The sequence below is a fragment of the Gasterosteus aculeatus genome, chromosome 13, assembly GCF_964276395.1.
Source record: "Gasterosteus aculeatus chromosome 13, fGasAcu3.hap1.1, whole genome shotgun sequence".
Taxonomy (NCBI): Eukaryota; Metazoa; Chordata; class Actinopteri; order Perciformes; family Gasterosteidae; genus Gasterosteus; species Gasterosteus aculeatus.
The window spans coordinates 5,361,936-5,385,557 of NC_135701.1; the positions used below are offsets into that span (position 1 = coordinate 5,361,936).

Genomic DNA, 23,622 nt, shown 5'->3' on the forward strand with positions numbered 1-23,622 from the left:
CTGCGTGAGGAAGAGGAGGAGGAAGAGGAGGAGGCTCCATGTCGCTAAATATCAACTTTCCACCACTTTTCCCACCCGGTGTCGCCCCGATCTGCCGGCGCATCGCGGAGAAAACCAACCGGGTGTCTGGATGCTAAATGTTTATATTCTCATCCAAACACAATCACATGCACTGTCCGGATAGCGCCATTTATCTATTATCTATATCTATTTTTTGTCTTTGTGTTGTTGAACTGCGACAAGCTGGAAGTAACAAGACTGTTTTTAAAATGTAAGAAGTAGAAAGTACAGATATTTGCGTGAAAATGTAAGGAGTAGAGTAAAAAGTCGTCTGAAAAATAAATCCTTCAGTAAAGTATAGATACCCAAAATGTCTACTTAAGTACAGTAACAAAGTATTTGTACTTCGTTACTTGACACCTCTGACAGCGACCCTGCATAGCGCAACAGCGTATCCATCCGCCACCCAAAGACACGCTGAAATAACGGATGCAAATGCATGTCATTTGGTCAAAGACAAGGGTCCAATAAATACAGTGAGCAATGAAGGCTTCAGAGAAATGGTCAAAAGACTAATTATTTTCATTTGGTTGCATATGTATTTTTAGTTAGCCCTTTATTTTGGTTAAAGATATTTTTTATCTGAAGCAAAATATACATAATAAGAACCATATAAGTTTTGTTTTGATGTGAAGACCTGTACATTAGCTGAAATGTAGCGCAACTTGCAAGATAAAGCAGTGTTCTTTTTTTGTTTAAACGTGAAAGTGTCACGGTGTGGTTCACTTCCTGTTGTATTTTGTAGTTTTCTGCCACTCGTGTCCCCGGGTAACTTCACTTCCTGCCTTGTCCCGTCATCCCCTGTGATCGTCTTAATAGTTTACACCTGTGTCCAATCACCTGCACCTCCCTTGTGTATTTAAGCCGTGTGTCTCTTGTGTCACTGGTCGCGTCATTGTCTTTTGTCACGCAAGTGCTTGTCTCTTGTTGTGGATGTGCTTAGTTTCTTGCCTGCTGTTTTTCCTCCCGGTTCCTGTGTTTTTTGGCCTTTTGACTATTAAAGGCCTTTTGTTTCCCGCAAGTCTGCGTTTGAGTCCTGCCTCCCACCCGCATCCCCTGACCGAAAGTGCAATAAAAAGTTGTCCCTTAATGAATAAATAATCCTGATCAATAATCCTGATCAAAATAACCGTGATTATGATTTTGGCCATAATCGTGCAGCCCAAGTCCCTTGTCAGTTTGTTAGTCTTTTTGGGTTGCTGTTGCTGTAATCTTGGTGCACGCTTGGCCCTATGTATTCTATAGTCAACTTTAAATAATAATAATAAATAAAAGTTTCTTTTGATTTTGTAACCAGGATAGTTTGAGTACCGTTATATATTGTTTTTTAATTGTGATGTAACAAGATTGATAATCTACGTGTTTCTCAATCTGGTCTAATGTGTTTCCGGTCGTTGAGCATCAGTGTCAATCACAGCAGTTTTACATATATGCTTTTCATTTGTTATTTTGAGAAATGCAGACTCCCGATTGGGTACAGGAAAATGAATCCTACCCCTCCTAGAAAAATATCAGCGTGAAGGAGTGCTAACTTTTTAATAACGGATCAAAAATATTGATGCATTGGTTTAAAAAAAAAAATAACGAGGAAATTGTGTTCATAGCATAGCGGTCTGAGATATTTTTGTTGATTCCTGAGATTCAAGTATAGTTCTCCTTTTTGTGTGTGATACAGTGGAGAAAATAAAGCATTTATTTTGCAGGAATGTAACCAAAGAAACCATTTTCATGACTGTGTGATGTCATCAAATGGTTGCCATGGTTACATGCGTGTCATTTGATCGTCAGGAATGTAACCATAGAAACCATTTGATGACATCCGACATCCGACAGTGTCATTTGACCACTGTGTGACATCATCAAATGGTCGCTATGGTTACATGCGTGTCATTTGATCTCATCAGTCATTCCTTTGATCTTTATAAGGCAAGACATTCCATAACTCATAACATAACAGAAGGGGCCACTGCAGAGCTCCTGAGAGCTGAAGTTGAAATGTTTTACCCCCAGTGCAAGGACTGATCTGCACAAGTCAGGTGAGGTTTTCACAAATATGGACAACTCCAAAAGTGAGGAATCATCTTGCATGGAATCCGACTGTGAATCTCCAACCTCATCGGAACCATTGCAGGAAAAAGAGCTTTTCATACACAACAAGTCTGTACAATACAAAGTATTGGAGTTTATTGGAGAAGGATGTTTTGGCAAAGTAGCCAAGTGTGTCAATATGAATACAAATGAGAATACGGCCATAAAGATCCTCAAAGACGTCAATTATTATGCAGAGGAAGTAGAAATGCTGGAAAAGCTCAGGACACTTGACCCAGAGAGAAACAACTTGGTGAGATTCATGGACAGTTTCATAGTCGATGACAAGTCTTGCATCGCTTTTGAGTGTCTAGACAGGAGTCTTTGGGATTTGATGTTACAGAGAAAAAAACGATTGACTCTTAATGAAATCCGTCCTATAACCCGTCAGCTACTTGTAGCACTCAACGCCCTGAAGGGTATCGGCCTCCTGTACACAGACCTGAAACATGACAACGTTATGCTCGTCAACCACAAAGATGAGCCCTTCAGAGTGAAATTAATTGACTTTGGTTTGGCCATGCCAGCCTCCGAAGTATGGGAAGGAATGATTGTACAACCTTGTGCATACCGAGCACCAGAAGTGTCCTTGGGCCTCCCCATATCTGAAGCCATTGACATGTGGTCACTGGGATGTCTCTTGGCATCTTTGTTTTTTTGCAAGAACATCTTCAAAGGACAATCATCGTACGACGTAATGAAAACTATTTGCTGTCTGCTCGGTCAGCCACAAGACCACCTGCTAGATGCTGGAAAATACACTCACCAGTATTTCAAGAGGAAACGCTGCACTCGCAATTCACGATGGAGACTGAAAACTTTAGAACAGTACAATAATCAAAATGATGACCAGCTGCAATTTTCAGAGTGGGAATTCGACCATATCGGAAATTTGGCTGACGCAGTGAACAAATATTCAAATGCAATTGAGGAGGTTGAAGTTGAAGACACAAGGGCATTCTTAAATCTCCTTCAAATGTTGCTCAATCCAGATGCTGAGATGAGAATAACACCTCAGCAAGCCTTGGAACATTCTTTTGTCACCATGAGTCACCTGGCTGACTACGCTCACAGAAGCTCTTATACACAAGCTGCCTTTGAGCTGATGGTCGTCTGCCCTGCGTGTGATTCAGACGAATATCATGAATATCTCAGCGATTTTGAAAGCAAAACAGAATCATCTGACTCAGGAGAGGTTTTCTCAAACATGGACAACTCCAGCAGTGAGGAATCATCCTGCATGGAATCCAACTGTGATACTCCAACCTCACCGGAACCATTGCAGGAAGACGAGCTTTTCATACTCAACAACAAGTCTGTACGATACAAAGTATTGGAGTTTATTGGAGAAGGAGGTTTTGGCAAAGTAGCCAAGTGTGTCAATTTGAAAACAAATGAGAATACGGCCATTAAGATCATCAAAGACGTCAATTATTATGCCTGGGAAGTAAAAATGCTGGAAAACATCAGGACACTTGACCCAGAGAAAAACAACTTGGTGAGATTCATGGACAGTTTCATAGTCGATGACAAGTCTTGCATCGCTTTTGAGTGTTTAGACAGGAGTCTTTGGGATTTGATGTTACAGAGAGAGGAACGATTGACTCTTAATGAAATCCGTCCTATAACTCATCAGCTACTTGTAGCACTCAACGCCCTGAAGGGTATCGGCCTCCTTTACACAGACCTGAAACATGACAACGTTATGCTCGTCAACCACCAAGATGAGCCCTTCAGAGTGAAATTAATTGACTTTGGTTTGGCCATGCCAGCCTCCAAAGTATGGGAAGGAATGATTGCACAACCTTGTGCATACCGAGCACCAGAAGTGTCCTTGGGCCTCCCCATATCTGAAGCCATTGACATGTGGTCACTGGGATGTCTCTTGGCAACTTTGTTTTTTTGCAAGGACATCTTCAAAGGACAATCATCGTACGACGTAATGAAAACTATTTGCTGTCTGCTCGGTCAGCCACAAGACCACCTGCTAGATGCTGGAAAATACACTCACCAGTATTTCAAGAGGAAACGCTGCACTCGCAATTCACGATGGAGACTGAAAACTTTAGAACAGTACAATAAGCAAAATGATGACCAGCTGCAATTTTCAGAGTGGGAATTCGACCAAATCGGAAATTTGGCTGACGCAGTAAACAAATATTCAAATGCAATTGAGGAGGTTGAAGTTGAAGACACAAGGGCATTCTTAAATCTCCTTCAAATGTTGCTCAATCCAGATGCTGAGATGAGAATAACACCTCAGCAAGCCTTGGAACATTCTTTTGTCACCATGAGTCACCTGGCTTACTACGCTCACAGAAGCTCTTATACACAAGCTGCCTTTGAGCTGATGGTCGTCTGCCCTGCGTGTGATTCAGACGAATGTCATGAATATCTCAGCGATTTTGAAAGCAACACGAAATCATCTGACTCAGGAGAGGTTTTCTCAAACGTGGACAACTCCGGGACTGAGGAATCATCCTGCATGGAATCCAACTGTGAAACTCCAACCTCACCGGAACCATTGCAGGAAAAAGTGCTTTTCATACTCAACAACAAGTCTGTACAATACAAAGTATTGGAGTTTATTGGAGAAGGAGGTTTTGGCAAAGTAGCCAAGTGTGTCAATATGAATACAAATGAGAATACGGCCATAAAGATCCTCAAAGACGTCAATTATTATGCCTGGGAAGTAAAAATGCTGGAAAACATCAGGACACTTGACCCAGAGAAAAACAACCTGGTGAGATTCATGGACAGTTTCATAGTCGATGACAAGTCTTGCATCGCTTTTGAGTGTTTAGACAGGAGTCTTTGGGATTTGATGTTACAGAGAGAGGAACGATTGACTCTTAATGAAATCCGTCCTATAACCCGTCAGCTACTTGTAGCACTCAACGCCCTGAAGGGTATCGGCCTCCTTCACACAGACCTGAAACATGACAACGTTATGCTCGTCAACCACCAAGATGAGCCCTTCAGAGTGAAATTAATTGACTTTGGTTTGGCCCTGCCAGCCTCCGAAGTATGGGAAGGAATGATTGTACAACCTTGTGCATACCGAGCACCAGAAGTGTCCTTGGGCCTCCCCATATCTGAAGCCATTGACATGTGGTCACTGGGATGTCTCTTGGCAACTTTGTTTTTTTGCAAGGACATCTTCAAAGGACAATCATCGTACGACGTAATGAAAACTATTTGCTGTCTGCTCGGTCAGCCACAAGACCACCTGCTAGATGCTGGAAAATACACTCACCAGTATTTCAAGAGGAAACGCTGCACTCCCAATTCACGATGGAGACTGAAGACACCAGAAGAGTATGATGACCAGCTGCAATTGTCACAGTGGGAATTCGACCATATCAGAAATTTGGCTGACGCAGTAGACATATATTCAAATGCAATTGAGGAGGTTGAAGTTGAAGACACAAGGGCCTTCTTAAATCTCCTTCAAATGTTGCTCAATCCAGATGCTGAGATGAGAATAACCCCTCAGGAAGCCTTGAAACATTCTTTTGTCACCATGAGTCACCTGGCTGACTACGCTCACAGAAGCTCCTATACACAAAGTATTGGAGTTTATTAGAGAAGGAGGTTTTGGCAAAGTAGCCAATTGTGTCAATTTGAAAACAAATGAGTATACGGCCATAAAGATCCTCAAAGAGGATTTTGAAAGCAACATGGAATCAACTGCACCCTGACCAGAACAGCCATGGTTTGGGTTCACGTCTTGTCCTATTGTGTAGTTTCATGCCTCTAGTGCTCCTGGGTTAACTTCACTTCCTCTAACCCTAATCACCATATAACCTAACCCCTAAACCCCCCTAACCCCAGAGATGATGTCTCTAAGCATTAACCCCCCCCCCAATACCCAACCCCCCTAGGACACCTGACTACTCACTTGATTTAAAAGATGTGCCAGTCAAGTCTACATTGTAAATGCTTAGAGATGATGGGCCTCATTTATAAACATTGCGTACGCACAAAAGAAGGCGTCTGCCCCCTCCCTCCCCCAGCCCATCAGGTGCTCACGCCTCTTCAACTATATCACCTTCCCCTCCCCCACCAGCAACGACCCTCTCTATTCTGGAGAGAGACGTTAACCGGCTCTTTAGAAGACTAAATTCCCGTAAGGCAGCCGGCCCGGACTCCGTTTCCCCTCACTCCCTGAAGCATTGTGCTGACCAGCTGTCTCCGGTGTTCACTGACATCTTCAACACCTCCCTGGAGACATGCCACGTACCAGCCTGCTTCAAGGCCTCCACCATCATCCCTGTCCCCAAGAAGCCCAGGATCACAGGACTCAATGACTACAGGCCCGTCGCCCTGACCTCTGTAGTCATGAAGTCTTTTGAACGGCTAGTCCTGACCCACCTGAAGTCCCTCACCGACCCCCTCCTGGACCCCCTGCAGTTTGCCTACAGAGCCAACAGGTCTGTGGACGATGCTGTCAACATGGCCCTCCACTACATCCTCCAGCATCTGGACTGTAACCTACGCCAGGATCCTGTTTGTGGACTTCAGCTCTGCTTTCAACACCATCATCCCGTCTCTGCTGCAGGACAAACTCTCCCAGCTGCACGTGCCCGACTCCACCTGCAAGTGGATCACAGACTTTCTGTCTGACAGGAAGCAGCACGTGAAGCTGGGGAAACATGTCTCAGCCTCTCGGACCATCAGCACCGGTTCCCCCCAAGGCTGCGTTCTTTCCCCTCTGCTCTTCTCCCTGTACAACAACAGCTGCACCTCCAGCCACCAGTCCGTCAAGCTCCTGAAGTTTGCGGATGACACCACCCTCATTGGACTAATCTCTGGTGGGGACAAGTCCGCCTACAGGTGGGAGTCTGACCATCTGGTGTCGTGGTGCAGCCAGAACAACCTGGAGCTCAACGCTCTAAAGACAGTGGAGATGGTTGTGGATTTCCGGAGGAACAGCGCCCCACCCTCCCCCATCACCCTGTGCGACTCCCCCGTCACTATTGTGGATTCCTTCCGTTTCCTGGGCTCCATCATCACCCAGGACCTCAAGTGGGAGCTGAACATCAGCTCCATCACCAAGAAGGCTCAGCAGAGGTTGTTCTTCCTGAGGCAGCTGAAGAAACTCAACCTGCCAAAGACGATGATGGTCCACTTCTACACGGCCATCATCGAGTCCATCCTCTGCTCCTCCATCACCGTCTGGTACGCTGCAGCCACAGCCAAGGACAAGGGCAGGCTGCAGCGGGTCATCCGCTCTGCAGAGAGGGTGATCGGCTGCAATCTGCCGTCCCTGCAGGACTTGTTCGCTTCCAGGTCTCTGAAGCGTGCTAAAAAGATCGTGGCCGACCCCTCTCACCCCGAACAAAAACTGTTTGTGCCCCTTCCATCTGGCAGGAGGTCCATCAGGACTAAGACCTCCCGCCACACGAACAGTTTCTTCCCGTCGGCAGTCGGGCTCATCAACAGAGCCCGGTCCCCCACTGACTGACTATAACATTCCACCGGTCACTCCCCTTCACACTGCACATGCCACTTTAACTGCAATTCGTCACTTTGTCGTCACTTGTCACTTTGTCGTCACTTGTCACTTTGTCTCTTGTCTGTTACTTGTTCGTTAGTGCACTTTATGCTTAATATTTTTCTTAACTTTTTAATATTTAAATTTTTTTAACTTTATTCCCTTGTTTTATACTAACCCATAGCCTTAGCCGTATTCTACTAACCCATTGCATTAGCATTTCCATCCATCCATCCATCCATCGTCAAACCGCTTATCCTGCACACAGGGTCGCGGGGGGGCTGGAGTCCATCCCAGCCAACTTCGGGCGATAGACAGGGTACACACACAGAGACATACAACCATTCACACTCACATTCACACATCTACGGGCAATTTAAAGTCCCCAATTAACCTGATGCCCAGAGCATGTCTTTGGACTGTGGGAGGAAGCCGGAGAACCCGGAGAGAACCCACGCAGACACAGGAAGAAGATGCAGACTCCACACAGAAAGGCCACTGGGCGGAATCGAACCTAGGACCTTCTTGCTGTGAGGCAACAGTGCTAACCACCACGCCACCGTGCCGCCCGCATTAGCATTTCATTCCACTTTATTTTATTACTTGTGCACTGTTGTCTTGTCTGTCTACTGTCGCACACTAACCGCCAAGACAAATTCCTTGTATGTTTGACATATTTTGGCTAATCGATGTTTCCTGATTCCTGATTCCTATAGGCCCCTGAAGCTTTCTGCCCCCATCCACCCCCCCCCTCCCCCCTCAAACACACAACCCCCATTTTTTCTATTTTCTATTAGAACAGACAACACTGTATAACTGACAATTTGGTAACAACAATATAGTATAAAGTATAACAATCAGGCATAGAGCCAGAACACTGTAACGTAGCAATATCTGTTAAAATAATTTTAAAACAAGGTTTCATTTCAACAGCAATAATAGTGGAATGTATTAATGGGTTAAACTACACTATAACTGCAATAATTACCTATGACAATTTGGTAACAACAATATAGTATAAAGTATACCAATAAGGCATATAGCCAAAAATGATATACTGCCACTAAAATGCTGTTGAGATGTGGGTTTGCTTCACCTTACATGTTACCTGAAAAGCAAAAGGCACTGGTAATGATACTCCTGGTTTACTGGGATGGGGTTCAATTCCCTACGCTGTCCTTGCATTTTTGGGAAAATACATGAAAGTTGTGTTTACAGTTGGTAACAGTTGGTTTAGAACCCTGGATTTTCTTTAGAAGTATGAAGTATAACACCCCAAATGAGAATGTACATAACATTTACATGCTGTTGTTGTTACAGAGCAGTACAAGCATGTTGATGAATGTCGTTTGGAGCCGCACAGTGAATCCACAGTCCCGTGTTTTGCAGACACGCTGAAACAGGTGTGACCTGACTGTATAAATTTGGTCTTAACTTTTGAAAAGCTTTCAGTACAGCAGGTCTGTGGCCGACAGGCTAATCTAGGGTCAGTGTGTGTAGGGGCCAAGTTCACATCCCATCCCAGACTAACTTTTTTTGACCGCGTGTCCGGCTGAGCGCTGCCCCCCCGTTCATCGCTGCTTGCAGCTTTAATTCTATTTTGTAGTTTCATGCCTCTGGTGCTCCTGAATTTGTAGATGTGGTGTATCTATGCTTATGTACATGAATGTCTTTTCTCTATTTTTGAAGGGAACACCGGTGATTCAATTTGTCTTTCTTTTTCCTATCCCACTTGTATACACCCATTACACCGCCTCTTGCATTCTTTATCCTGCCAAGACGTCCAGATCCCCCCGTCCCCCCATTCCCATTGTTTTAACTATTATCTTTCATGTTTTACTGTTCAATTAAAAAAAAATGTTTTTCCCTCTGCTCCTGCCCTGCCACTACTGCCTCTGCTATTCTACGGCCCTTTTAACCCCCATTTTTTAATCTCTTTCTAAGTGGATCTCCATGAGATTTTGGTGAGGTGTGCTTTTGTTTGTGGCCACCGGCAGTATATCAGCTGCAATCACAAAACAGCATGATTTAAAATAGGTACACATTTTATTTGTTGGTGTACAACTTTTAGATCAATAACATCTTGGATTTAGACTGAAAAAAAATCAGAAAAACTTAAGCAAAGTTCAGATATATCCGGTACGAGCTAAATTAAAACATTATTAATAAAATGGTAATTACATATTTATAAATCAGGATATTTGTTGTTGGTACAGCTCTGCCATTCAGAAATCTATACTTGTAAATATGGTGATTTCATAACTTTACCAGCCAAACACACACTAATTAATAATACGTTATTGAACAAGGAACTGGGAACGAGCTTGCCAACTTAAGTTAACGTAACTTCTGTTGACTTGCTGCTGGCAGAAATCAGCAAGCGGTTTCAAACAGTTCAAAGCACAGATCTGAACCGTGGACTCCAGTCTCTTTGCCAACTTGTGGAACAGTTTCTACTTCAACTAAATTGAACCGTGCAAATCATAAGCAAATCTACTAGTAGCGGGAAATCCCATTGGAATGAATCAAAATCTGGAAAACCTCTGGAGGAGACCAACCCTTTAGACTTACAAAGGCAACATTCAAAATTACTGCCACTGTCAACAAAAAGAGCACTTTGATGACTTTGATTGAAGGCAGCCTCGCAATATATACATCTATGCTTATTCAACACCAGTCACGCATTAACAGCAAACACCGAACACTACGCATGGCAGAGTTTAAAGAAATCAATCAATTAATATTCAAAAAGGAGTGTCCAAAAAGAAAGATAAAAAAGTTCAAGTTGCTTTTAGTCCACATTAAAAAGGACAAAATGTATAGAAGAATGAGTGTATACATTTTTCTCCACCCAAATAACACTCCTCATTTAATGCACATGGCCGGCGATGTCCTGAATAAAAATAGAATAATTTAATAACAACTTGGCCACAAAGCCATGTTCCTCTGAATGAGACATGCACATGGTAGTTAGTGAAAGGGCTGGATTGTAGAGACGCAGTATTAAGGGTGGAGGTCCGGGAGGGCGGGGGACCCCTGGAGTTGTGCTGCTGCGGTTCTTGTAGCTTTGCTCAATCCAATCAGCTGAAACAGAAGCAGATATTTAGTGAATTACGTTAAACTGTTTGAACATCACCTCGAGCCTTTCTCACAACAGATCGGTTTTTCATTGCAGTGCAGCCGCTGATAACGTTGTCAAGGGTACGTTCTTCGTGTTGGATGACACGTTCTCATTGTATGTTAACATGTTCTGTGCATTAAGGATGCTTCGTAAACAGGCCCCCCACACATGATTACGAATTTTAATCTGTGGTGCACACTCCTGCAGACTCTGTAACTCTGTACAACGGGACCTTTCTAGCGAGAATAAAATATAACATGTTGAAGTTCATAAAGACTCCACAGCTGGTAAAATGATTTTTTTCCCGCCACAGCACACATCTGTACAAACAAATCTGCAGCTCACACACAAGACGCTGCACGTGAAACAAGCATCCGACGCAGAGAACGTCCCTCTTTGGTCTCAAAAGCTTCTGTTGGGTATCGACTGTTAAAGGCAGAAAATATTCACCGACTGAACTGACAAAAACAAATGAACAGCATTCATTTATTTGCCTCGTCCGACATCATGACACTAAGCGGCCTCGTGTGCGCTGCCCGATTGAGGGATGTCTTTTGCTCCTCTACGTGCCGTGGCGAGGCAGCGGGTTCGCACGTGGAGCCAAACAACACCTCGTCGGGAGCAGAGCATCTTCTGATGAGGTGCCAGGACGCCGACTCGGCGCCTCCTGCATCTGACCCGATGCTCGGCAGTCAGGAGCCAAGTCTGCTTCTCCCACAGTGCAGTCATCCCACTGGAGGCCGATCCATCACGCGGCTCAGCCCGTCACCCGGGACGCTGCCTGATCCAAGCCAGCCAAGCCTTCAGCCGTAAGGGGGAAGGAAAGCTTGATTGATGGGTGACAACCCGTTTGTTTTCTTTTGAAACACAAACACAACGCTCACTTAACTGAAACAACATCAATAATTTAGATAGAAAAGAAAACGCTACGCAGACATTTTTTGACGGACATCGGTGCACATCAGGGAAAACCCCGGGACGTCAGTCCAGCGCCTTGAGACGGGGTCACGGAGGGCAGTCATTTTAACGCCGGTACTTTTCATCTGCTACAAACCGTCTGATGAAACAGAGTCTGATGTTTTCCCGACACGGGCCTCATATGTTCTTGTCTCATTCCCGATTGCTGAGCAGTAAAAAGCCAAATCGGCGCCCCGTGTTGACCCGGCGGTGAGGTCACTCTTGAGTTACCAAAATGATTTTTAATAAAAAAAAGGCTGACGTATCTAAGCCTGCAGGAGAGAAGAAGAGAGCCTGGCAGGATAAAGGGACTTGATATGGATGGATGTACTGTCTGCTCGCCGGCTGGGGGGGTTTATCCTGTCTTTGACCGTGGCAAAGCGCCACTTCTCTCTCAACAGGCGCTCAGCAGGAATTTCAAATGAGAAGATAAATCCCCACGAGCTTCTGCATGGCAAGGGATTATCCATCCATTATCCATCCCCCGCCAAACACAACATTCCCCACAGGTGGAATATCTATGGGGTGCACCTTACTCTGCGGGACGCCCGCCCGGTCCGCGCTGCAGCCCCGGCCGCGTCCCGCTGCTACGCAAAGTACTTTTCAGTATGATTCGGGCCTGGCACACCCGAGGACGACGCGAGGAAAACCAACCTCCCCGGATCTCTTTCAGCGCAGAAGAGAAAGCGTTTACTGCGACAGAGATCGAGGAGATTTACTGGAGATGAGCTGTGCTCAAGATGAGGTATGTCGGAGCCATCCGTGGTGAGTGAGGGTTCTGTGCGTTGCCATTGAGGATCGCTCAGATCAAACAGATGAATAGTCCCGTGTTTCTGTGTGTGAGGTTCTAACGTTGTCGCCCATGTACACCAGATGAGTCACAGGAACAGCAATGCATGTGCGCGTAGACCAGCGGTCGCTCACCGGCGGACGCGGTCCAGAAGCAAAAACCAGAAGGTCGGGATTTAAAAGCTGACGGGGCATTTTTGACCGGCGCAACTTTAGTAGCTTAAAGCGGAGACCAAAAACTATCCCACGTGATGCTACTCGACCAATCGAGCCTCTACATTCCAGGCAGGATGAAAAAAGTGGGGGATTGGATGTATATATATATTCTATTAAACTGTTCAATTGTGTTAAAATGTGTGATTTATTATTTAAAATTGTCCGAGAGTCCAAACGTAAAACAGAAATGGGGGAATTTAATGTATTTTCTCTTATTTTGAAAGCCCTACTTTTATTTAGTTATTGAGAGCATTTTTTAATATTTGTAGGCATACATGTTCAGTTCTTTGAATGGTACTGAATTCATTTGATTAAATGCAGATGTCTATCCCTCTATTTAATCACATTATAATCTTCTTGAGCTTTGTTTCTAGAAATATTCTCTAACTTACATTTTAGGTGAATACCTCTAAACGAGGTAACCAGTTTTTGAAAGACTTGCATGGTTCTTCGTTCAAGCGTCACTTGGAGCCATAATGATGCAGCGCTGTGTTCTCTCTCTGACTGTAACGTGCTTTCTTCACCACCGTCCTGCCTAAAAGATCAAAATTGAGATGCAGTATGAAAAGCCTTTGCTTTGGGGACATATTTCATTTTGAAAGCAGAAATAACTGTGTGCCGTTAATTACACCGCAGCTGATACAGACTATTAAAATGTGCCAAATTAATGTTGGTTGGTGTACCATCCATAATAAATAAGGACATGCATTTTGTGATCCTGTAAGTTGTTGCGTTGCCTCTTTCTCCCCAAATGAATACCTACAAAGCACTACAAGTGCCCGTTGTGAAGTGAATTTATTTAGTTTATATTTTCATGTCACAAATCGGATTGGTTGGATTTGTCTTGATCGCGCTGCCGTCTCTCCCCTTTTCTCTTTTACATGAATCCGCGATTTGAATAAACACACCGATTTTTTTACGATGCATTGTGGGACACTTTGAGTCAGCTATGGGGGTTTAATCAAATCTCACTATAATTCTACAAAATGTGGAACTTAGTATATAGGGCACTATTGAGTAAGCAACCACAATTTGACTGATATTGCATTTTACACCTTTGTTCAAAGAATATCCCAAAAGAACAAACGTGTTCCACGTAGACGTCAGCAGGTCTCACCAGAGAGCTACTTTGAATGGATGAAAACCATCCACACAATGGTCAGAATCGCAGCCAATGGCGAGCTGTTCTTAGTGTTCTTTAGTGGATTTGCTGGTCTTGGGTTTCACTCGCATAAACCATATAAAACATGTGAACAATAATCACACAAAAAGAGAGCAATTTGTGCCTCATTTTGTGTTTGGTTGATGGAGACACAAAAGCAAAAGCATCTCACCAATGAGCAAGAAGGTGCTGACACTCTCCCACATGACTAGAATGTGGTAGAAGTGTGGCGGCCTGCGGAGTCAACAATGTGAACATTTTGGATTACAGCCTCTTAAAAAGACATTTGCTGCCTCGCTCAGGCGGTCAGCTCAAATCAATTCATTTGGATTGTACTAAATGGTAAAAGGACTTTGCACAGCTCCTTTCTGGTGCGCTTCATGTCGAGAGGAGAAGGCCATGGACGCTCATCTAAAGTAATCCACATTCACAATCTGGCCAGAGGACACGTCTTGAGAAGCAGGGGATTGAAGCGCAGACCTTCTGTAGGGGATGTTGCCCACTCCTCCTACCTCTGAGCCACAGATTGGTCCTGACTCTTTAAAGTCAAAACCCCTCTAGGCCTCATTTAGAGGGGGGATTTCTTCAGGCGGTCTCCGGTACGGATGCTCTGGAAGCTCAGGTCGGGTTTCTGACTGTGGAGGTGCTGAGCGAGCGAGCAGGATCCGTGCTGCTACTGTGGAGGACAACCGTCCATGGAGACAAGAACGAAATGCGCGGGATTTTCTCATTTCTTCACGGAATATTCCATGTGCATGTTTTATGACCTTCGGTGGAGCAAATGACACAGTGTTCTTCACAACGTCAAGTCATGAAGTCAGCAGAAATCCTGCTTTATCAAACAGCTCTCCAGACTGTGCAGCAGTTGACTGTTATTACTCACAGATGAAAAGGCTTTAGACACTGATGTGGCATTCTGCATGGAAGCAATGTACACACAGTGAGCCCTTCCTTTACTGCCCTTTGACGCGAGCACTTTTTCTTTGCACTACTTTTTAAAATTTGTTTAATAATTGGAAAAATGGACTTGAATGAAAGTGTTTGTTTCGTCCATAGTTTATATGCCAGCATTACATCTGTGCTACAAAGAAAGTGAGAGTTCTTGTTTCACAGAGAATAAGAATTAAACTCACCGTGGCAGCTTTTATCTGGTCAAGCTTCTCTCTTCAAAGATGGTAACCTCAATCTTGAAAGGATTCAGTCAAGAACACAATAAAGCAAGGCTGGATCCATTTTACATTAAATTAAAGCCAAATTCAATCACAACGGTAATGCAACTATTGATTGTGTTTTTACATATTTATACACGGAGCGTGACACAGACCTCGGATGCGTTTGGGGAAACAGCGTCTTGCCTTCAGGCCTGCGTGTGCCTGTTGCTCCCTAACTCAGAAGCACCTGGCTGATAATTATGCCAAAACGATGTAAACATGGAGAAATCTCAGTCCGATCGGACAGCTCGTGTTTGGGAATAATTAACTGCTGTTTAGGTCAGTGATGTTTCCTTTGACTCCGCCAGCCAGCCTACGGCAGAGGAGTCGTTACACCCCAAATCTGATATACCGCATTTTGAGCACTATAGGGCGCACTTAAAAGCCTTTAATTTTCTCAAAAAACGACAATGCCTTATAATCCGGAGCGCCTTATATATATGGATCAATTGGTTAACTGGTAGATCCATACTGGTTGTACGCGGCGCTCAAGGCGCTCTGCCAAACATGCCAAAGCTCGGTCTACGACGGCGAGATGCTGAGCGGCGCTCAAGCGCGTGAGATGTGGAGCTGCTTTCAGAGCGCGTCGGAGAAACAAAGCTGTCGTTCTCGCCGAGCACTTCATGAGATTAAAGAGCGAGAGACGGCGCCCTTTTCTCTACAGCAGCTGAACCATCTTAACGGGGAAAATAGGTTAAAATACGTCAAACGTTTGACTGCAGTATCTTATGCGCCTTATGAGCCGGTGCGGCTTATAGTGCGGAAAATACGGTAAATGCAATCTACAACCTTTATGACCCACTACATTAGGTACATTAAGGATTGTTGCTCTGAAGTTGATTCCTCTTTAAACACAAATAAAACGATTTGCTGATTTGTTTGTTATGGAAGTCAGTCACAGTTGCTTCAAAGGCTGCACTCTTCTCCTAAGGAGAAAAAGCTTCAGCCTCGCAGCGAACGTAACCGTACTGAGCAGCCACATCGGCTCATGTGAGACATGCCCGCCAATCACCCAGCGCTCGGGGGGGCGGAGTCGGCCCGGCTGCCTGTCCGCGTTGGAGAAATAATCTAGATCAGTGCCAGCGCTGCAGAATCCCGGACTGGGAACAACTACAGTCATATTCTGGTATCCATAATCCCCCCATTGGCACCCAGTTCCAATGAATCGGGACGCTGAGTCACCGCGCGCACACGCGCCGCTGCTGCCAGGATGTTGGTGGACCCGCTGATTTTAAACAGATGCTGTGGACTACCTACTCGCGTTTATCTGAGGTTTTTACAGGCTATCCCTACGTAGCGTAAAGCTGACTGGACTGCTGCTGCTTTCCATTTTCAACCAGTAGTTAGAGGGCAAGACGGGATGGGGCCCGAAGACCTGTAAACATTTCATTCATTAGGTCAGTGGTTCCCAAACTGGGGGAAACGGGGGGCGCGGCTTCTGCGCGGCTTTTTGAACAAAAGCAAAGCCACGTTGTGTTCGAACCACGCCGCCCAGAGCGGCCCAGGTAGAGGCAGAGACAGGGACAAGAGGGACAGGGACAGAGGGACAGAGGGAGAAAGAGGCGCGCAGCATTAGAAAGACAGGGAAAGAGACGTGCAACATAGAAAAAGGGGTTTGAAAAACTTAACATACCTACAAGTTCTTGCACAGTTACGAACTTCAATTTTGATATTCAAAGTAAATGGACATAAACGGGTGTAGTTGCTCAAAGGGGCTCTGGACAGAAAAGGTTTGGGAACCACTGCATCAGGTGATTGTGGAAGCTCCTCGTTGGATTGACAGCTGGGGAGGGACTCCACACACGTTTCTTGATCTCAGGGTATGATTCAAATGTTTAGCATAACCCAAATGTTTGACTCATCCTTCCTCTTGGCCGAACACGCTTCAAGACACAAACCTTTTCTTTTGATCGTTTATTGTAGAACACATTGTTTTTAAGTTTGTTAGGACAATCTGACTGGATTTATTCAGTCTTGAAAAAAATATATCTGTGTGTGACTGTGAAACTGGATTTAAAAGGTTCAACATACGTGTTCGCTCAGTTTTATTTAGCACGGTTAGATAGAGTTCGAAAAACGTATAAAAATCGCTTCATTTTTTTTGGCTTCTCAGGATTTAGGGAGATTATTTCTGCCTAATCCTTCCGCAATTTGTTTGAGTTAAGAGTCACCCTACTGAGAAAAAAAGAGCTACTGACATCAGGCGCTTTTTACTCAAATGCCGATTTCCGCTCTGGACACTTTTTGGAAGGATACGACTCGCAGGCCTCTCTCGATGGGATCGGTGAGCAGGAGGCCTTGTGGAGCGTAGATCTTCTCGTTCTGCTCCTGTATGTACTTTGCGATCTTCTTCAGCACCTGAACAGGGCACAGCGAAAAACTGTTTCACATCATTCCTCATGGATGGCGTTAAGTGACCATGTTTACGAGCTCTAAATATTCCAGAAGGATCTCAGAGCACAATCAGAGCATCGTGATATCATCCACTTCTTTGTCTCTCACCTTCTCATAGTGGGTCTCCATACACAGGAAGATGATGTACGCCGTGAGGCAGGCCAGACAGCCCTCAATGTACGACTGGCTTCCCAGCTTCTCCGCTTCGGCGTACAGGTTATTCAGGGTGCGCACCGTCTCCTCGAATTGCTGCTTGTTGATCTGAAACACATAAAACAAAGAAGAAAGAACGGGTTCAAACATTTAGGCAAGGCGCACATCAAAACGTAGAATTGGACGAAGCGGGTTATGGGAGCTTTCCGTCTCGGCTGAGACGATTGATTTCCTCCATTCGTTCCATCTCTGGATGAATGAGGTGTATTTTCTTGGGCTGGTCATACTTCACGGGATTGATGGGCCGCCTTCCTGTGCTGGAAGCATCCCCTGAAATGATTCGGATGCTTTGGAAAAATGTTCGGTGAATGTTTTCACTTAATAACTGATTGAGAAAAAAGGTAAAAAGTGCTACAAATGGGACCCAAACAGTGACGATCCAGGACGGACTGTTGATGGTTTCCACACACACCTGGTTTACATATCTACATGCACATATCTGACGTTCGGAACTGTAGGCGAGACATCAGTGTTTTCAAATCGCCTTGACTGACGGCCGGCTGGAAGGGTGAACAACTGCTGGACTCAGAGGCTGTTTTGACTGGGATGTCGACACCATTTCGCATGCTGGTGTCCAGAACGGATCTGATGAAGATCCTGAGGTGGAACCAAAAAGGCGCCTGTAAGGGCCTCCTGACCCTCCGAAGGAAGGCAACAAGCTCCAACACATCAGTGGTCTACGCCGTTGTTTAATACCCCCCCCCCCCCTTTGTTCTACTTCTAACGTTGCGATTTCAAGGCTTTGATTAAAACCACATTTCAGTGTCTGAACATCTGTCCATTTGTCTAGCATTCCGAATTGTTAGATGGGAGCGCGAGGCTGACCAGGGCTTGAAATTCAAGCGAGGATGAGGGTTCAATCCTAATGCCTGCAGAGGTAACATTAGATAAGATTTAGCGAAATTAGATTAATTTAGCTTAAATTAATTTAGATTAAACAGATTCAACAGGAAAACCTGACAAAGCCCAACTCTTGTCAAAGGAAGAGAGTCGGCAAATCAATCCAAAGCCACGCCCCCAAATACTGAATATAAACAAAGATAGATATTACATATTTGAAGGAAGTTCAGTGAACACTGTTGCTCCCAAATTAATGAAACTCTCTTGAATGGTTTGGCAATCCTGCTGTCAAATCCAGTAACAACACCGCGTGCTTTCCAAGCTCTTGAGTGCAATTCTCCCAGAGAAACAAAAATGATAGTCCACAGCCTTCCATAATTATGTGCAAGAATGATGATGATGTTACGGCGAGTAGTCCGAGAGCCAAACTGCACGATGAAACCGAACACAGGGGTGAAATATGTTGGCTGAGAGGAATTGCACTGATATTTCAACATTAGGTTCTGCAAACATCTTACAAAGAGATATAAATGAAAAATGGAAGCCACGGAAAAGCTTGGCACAATACTGCATATTTCTGTAAGTAGTATTACAGTAAGAAACATTAACAAAATATACATGGGAAGACATTTTTTATAGGAGAGCCTTGAGCGGTTGCCCTCCAAAAAGGGGAGCGTTCTTTGTGTCTGTGCACTGAATCCTATAAGGGAAGTGCCAATAAACCACCAGTGACCAAGTGTTTCGACGCAGCTCTTCACATGTGGCGCACGCATTTAAAAACCGAAGCCTCTTGTCCTTGGAACTCCGAAACATTTTCTTGGCTGTCACCTTCTCTAACGTGGCAGGAGAAGCTGTGGAGCCGCAGCGCCCTGATCCACGTGCCACACATCGCTGCCGGTAATTGCTCTTTAATGGACTGACGACCCACAAAGCACAGCAAAACCAGGCCAGGCCGGGCTTTTGTGTTTGAAGACGGGTCGGCGACATTGGAGCCGGCTCAGGAGAGTCCACGGCACCAGCAGGCGGTGTGGCTCGGGGGTGTAAACGATGTGCTACCGTGACCCGCCTTACGCCCCGCGCCTTTAGAAGCCCACCTCGAAACATTATGACAGGTTGCTCTGACAAATGCACCATTTCAGCAGCGTTTTGCTACCTCGTATATGCGGGTAATACTTTTCTTAGTGATGATGGTCTTTTTAGTCGGTGTGGATGTTAAAGGACCTGCTGTCACGCCACCATACCTGCAGGGTGCCCCATTGGCTGATATGTAGGTGTTTAGTTCTCTTTAACATATTAAAATGCATGATGAAGAATGCAACTCTGTACCTTTTCCCGTGAGAACTGAAAGCAGGTGGAGTTACTCCAGAAAGCCCTGCTCTGCTGCTACGTGGGTTTCCTCCCGCAGGTCCAAGACAAAGGAGTGTGAAGAGCAGTGTGAGTTCTACAGCTGCCTGCCATGTTGTGTGCAGTGGATATCAGGATGAGGAGTAACACACAAATATCAAAAGCATGTGAATTAGAGTGCAGAATGTTCTTTGCTGAAACTGGTTATTTAATGTATGAACCCGTATTTTCCTCGTAAGCAGGATGATGTATGTGTGTGTGTGTAAGGCGTGTTGTTTGAGGTGTGTGTGCGTGTTTGTTACGTTGTTATTCTATTTGGTAGCTGTAGTTTATATAGCGATTGAAATGGGCGCTCCTACATGTTCCTACATGTTTGCCATCACAGCAAGAAATGAAGTAAAAGAGGGAAAATAAGAGCCACTGGGTGCTGCTTCAGCTCTATAAGAGGGGAAGATCACAGAGACGGCGCCTGGACGCGGGCGACTAATGTGATGCGAGACCAGATTATCGTTTTATCTCTTGAAATTTCAGGTTTCCAAATTCCAGGTGCGAGCTTCTACTTCATAATCACGAGCTAGAATCAAATCACACTGAACAATACACAGTGTCAGTGTGCAGCCGCAGTAACAGCAGTTACCTCTGTACTCTTTCTCAGGGGAAAGAAAAACATCCTTTAAAAGCCCCTTCTTGTTTTCATGCACAATAGAATCCTAATCATAAGGAATCTAATAATGCACTATTAGAGGCTATGGAACTATAAAGAGATATACACAAATACAGGCACTACACGCAGAGCCTGTATTGCAGTAAATAAGCGGAAATACTAGCTTGTTAGCTTTAACATATATGTTTTTATCAATTGATCTTGGTATTTAAAATGGCATTTTCGGGACACTTGGTCCTACCCAGGGTTGCCCTAAAACCGCTCATCCACAAGACAAGTGAGTGTCCTATAGATGTGATGGACAGATTAAGTTACCATTTCAACAAAGTCAGTGAGTCGCTGTGATTGAACGCTGAGCGTCCGTGTCCTACCCGGGACTCCAGCTCCGAGGGGAACTTGGTTTGGAAGTGGCACACGGTGCCGTTGGTGTAATCTCTCTGAATGAAGACTTTGGCAGCGACGGACGCCTGCTGCCTCATGTCCTGCAGGCTGTGAGTCTGGAAAGACAGGAGACAACAATGAACACGCAATTGCACATTGATACACCGGCCCTTTACTCATCGGGAAAACAGTGAGCAGGTTTCATTGAGGGTGAATTTATGTTCGTAAAAGTAAAAACACCTTTACGTACGTAAAGACGAAAGACTGCCAATGAAAAAGGTACAAAGACAACTTGGAATCAAGTGTGTAAAGTGTTAATAGGCCCTATTATAGTTGTATTTTTACATCTTCTGCTGTATTTGTAGAGAGTGAAACAATATTCTGTATATCTTAAAAAGCTCTTGTATGTTAAAATATGTTTCATATTTCAACTTTTTGACAATTGACAAACCATTGATTCGGTTGTGTGGCTACATAAATGCTGAGGTAAGACATATTTAAAAATATCAAAAATAAAATGTTTTACTAGAAAAGCAAAACACTTATTAGCGTGTTACAAAGATGTGCATTTATCTCTACACTGTTTTGACATTTGAAAGGAATAACATATCTCTGTCGTACACAGATGTGTGACACAGTCCTGGTATTACACAGACTTACTGCCATTAAACGGTTCACATTTGGCAACCCGGTGATGTTTTCATAAATACATATATTTTGTAAACGACTCAATGATTAAATGAGTGTCTTTTCATTTTCTGGCATCAATCCGGCCAATCGATTGGGCAACTCATCTTCTCTGCGGGGGACCAGCAGGTGATGGAGGTGCAGAGCTGCTGAGCTTCATTTCACGTCAAACGCTGCTTTGCGTCACCTTTTCAAACCGGCGCGAGCTCATTCTGGTGTTTAGGAAGACGAGGACAGCAAAGGACGTCCGTCATCCCGTACAACGTGTCTCTGGTTCGACATCAGCCGAAGCCTCGCCCATCACCTGGATCCCAGTGGGTTAACGTCTGGGCCAGATGTGAAGCCAGATGTGTCATTAGCACGCTGCCAATTAACTCGGCGAAAATGCGTGAAAACCAGCCGTGTTGGCGGATAGAAGTGACGTTGCGGTTACGCAGTTTCTCTACAGGGTCGCGTTTAATAAAGATACCACTAATTATTTAGGCTGGTGGCCACGATTAGCATTATGCTAACATTAACCCGTCAAGTTTACACACGGACTGGGGAGCTACCAGGTTGTCACCGGACAACCTTTTGACGTTTTTACATCAAACGCACAGAAAAGCGGAATTAAATTAGACATCGGGAGAGAGATGCTCACACTTCTCTGACGTACGAAAAAGTAAAGTTTATCAACGATAGTTTACCTCTGCCATGTCGAACAAGATTTCTGTTTATATTCCGTTAGAAGCTATTAGCATGTACGACAAGATAACCTCTCCGGGTGGAACCTTTGTGTCAAAACGACAGTTCCGGTTGTACGCGAGCCCTCAAAACAAACGAGTTCAGGACAAGAACTTTTTTAACGATTGGAGCACAAGATACAGTATAACCAATGTTGGAATTTATCTCAATACATTTACTCAAGTACGAGGGCAATTCTGAGGTGTATTATTTTATTGTGCGATCTACACTTTGACTCCACTACATTCAAATAGTATTATACATTTAGCTCCACTATGTTAATGAAAGCTATAAGTACTTGTAGATTTAAATGTAAAAGAACAAAATAAAATAAAAATCTAATAATGTGTAAGAACATATTTCTGACAGAAGGCCTTTAGCCTGCACAGTCAGTACTGTTGTTACCTTCTTTTCCTTTAAATAAATAAAAGTCCGAGGACGACAGTGAACTCATTTCGGGTCGCAGCATTAGGCCGATACCCGAGAGAGCCAGATGTTTCTGGCCTCGTCCATCACCGACTCAAACAGCTGCGGTTTTGCAACTAGATGTACTTTCAAAATTTAGCACATTCCCATCTTTGGTAAAGGCTCTGAGCCTAGAAACAATTAGGCTTCCTGTTTTGAAGAAAAATCTGACCGCCATGCAAAATATTGCTATTACTTCGATATTTTGGCACACATATTGAATCCATCCAGCGAGGTTTGTTGTTTGAGAGGCAGCCAGCCACTAAAACCCTCTAAAAACACGGTGTAGTGTAATTAGTTTGACAGCGAGCAGCAGAGCGACGGCCCTCGCTTCATGCCTCTCAGGGAATTAGAGCAACAGTGTAACAACTTTGGCAAAGTCAAGACTGCAATTCACAGCCTGTCAGGAGTTGGTGTTCCGCTCTGAGATGTAAATGCTCTGCCTGTGAGGAATGTATTTTTCACAGCCTGCCATCCCACGCATCACAAGGCCTGATCCCAGCTTTCAGCGGGTAATTAGTGCATCTGTATACATGTAAAAATGCAACTATTGCTCCTGAACTGGGCTTGTTGGTCCCATGGCATGGGGCCGGGCCTTTTAAGCCCCTCTCCTCGGTGGTGGCCGGTGCGGGAGAGACCACTAATGAGGGCCATTTGGGCCATTCATTTACAACACATGCTGATTAACAGCCCACGACAATAGTTTAACTGCAGCTCAGGCCGCGCTGGCTCAAGTGTCTCTAATAGAAACACTATACATCTTTCCTAGAGCCACAGCTAGCCATTCAGCTCAGGAAATGTCCTTTTAAA

General features: G+C 44.6%; 1 protein-coding gene across 4 annotated transcripts; it reads right to left on the reverse strand.

Annotated features, from left to right (window-relative positions):
- Positions 1-9,672: 9,672 nt before the first annotated feature.
- On the reverse strand, positions 9,673-22,474 carry LOC120830581 (golgin subfamily A member 7). 4 transcript variants are annotated; one of them, XM_040195335.2, is made up of 6 exons: positions 22,311-22,474; positions 20,928-21,053; positions 17,604-17,756; positions 17,358-17,459; positions 15,024-15,076; positions 9,673-10,729 (listed from the first exon to the last, which is right to left on the reverse strand). In XM_040195335.2, exons 1-5 carry the CDS (start codon positions 22,317-22,319, stop codon positions 15,035-15,037), a joined length of 432 nt encoding a protein of 143 aa, XP_040051269.1. In that variant the 5' UTR covers positions 22,320-22,474; the 3' UTR covers positions 9,673-10,729; positions 15,024-15,034. The 4 variants fall into 4 exon arrangements, with proteins under 4 accessions (XP_040051269.1, XP_077943229.1, XP_077943228.1 ...); XM_078087103.1 differs by having other exon boundaries at positions 9,673-11,567; positions 22,311-22,411; XM_078087102.1 differs by lacking the exon at positions 9,673-10,729 and adding an exon at positions 13,121-13,263 and having other exon boundaries at positions 22,311-22,411.
- Between the last annotated feature and the right edge of the window lie 1,148 nt (positions 22,475-23,622).

What these genes read in the sequence shown, in the direction of transcription:
- LOC120830581 (XM_040195335.2), bottom strand. An exon ending in CCTCGGAGCTGGAGTCCCGG is followed by an intron (nt 17,757 to 20,927) that starts GTAGGACACGGA and finishes TATGTGTTTCAG; the next exon opens with ATCAACAAGCAGCAATTCGA. An exon ending in TCGAGAGAGGCCTGCGAGTC is followed by an intron (nt 15,077 to 17,357) that starts GTATCCTTCCAA and finishes AATCCTTTCAAG; the next exon opens with ATTGAGGTTACCATCTTTGA.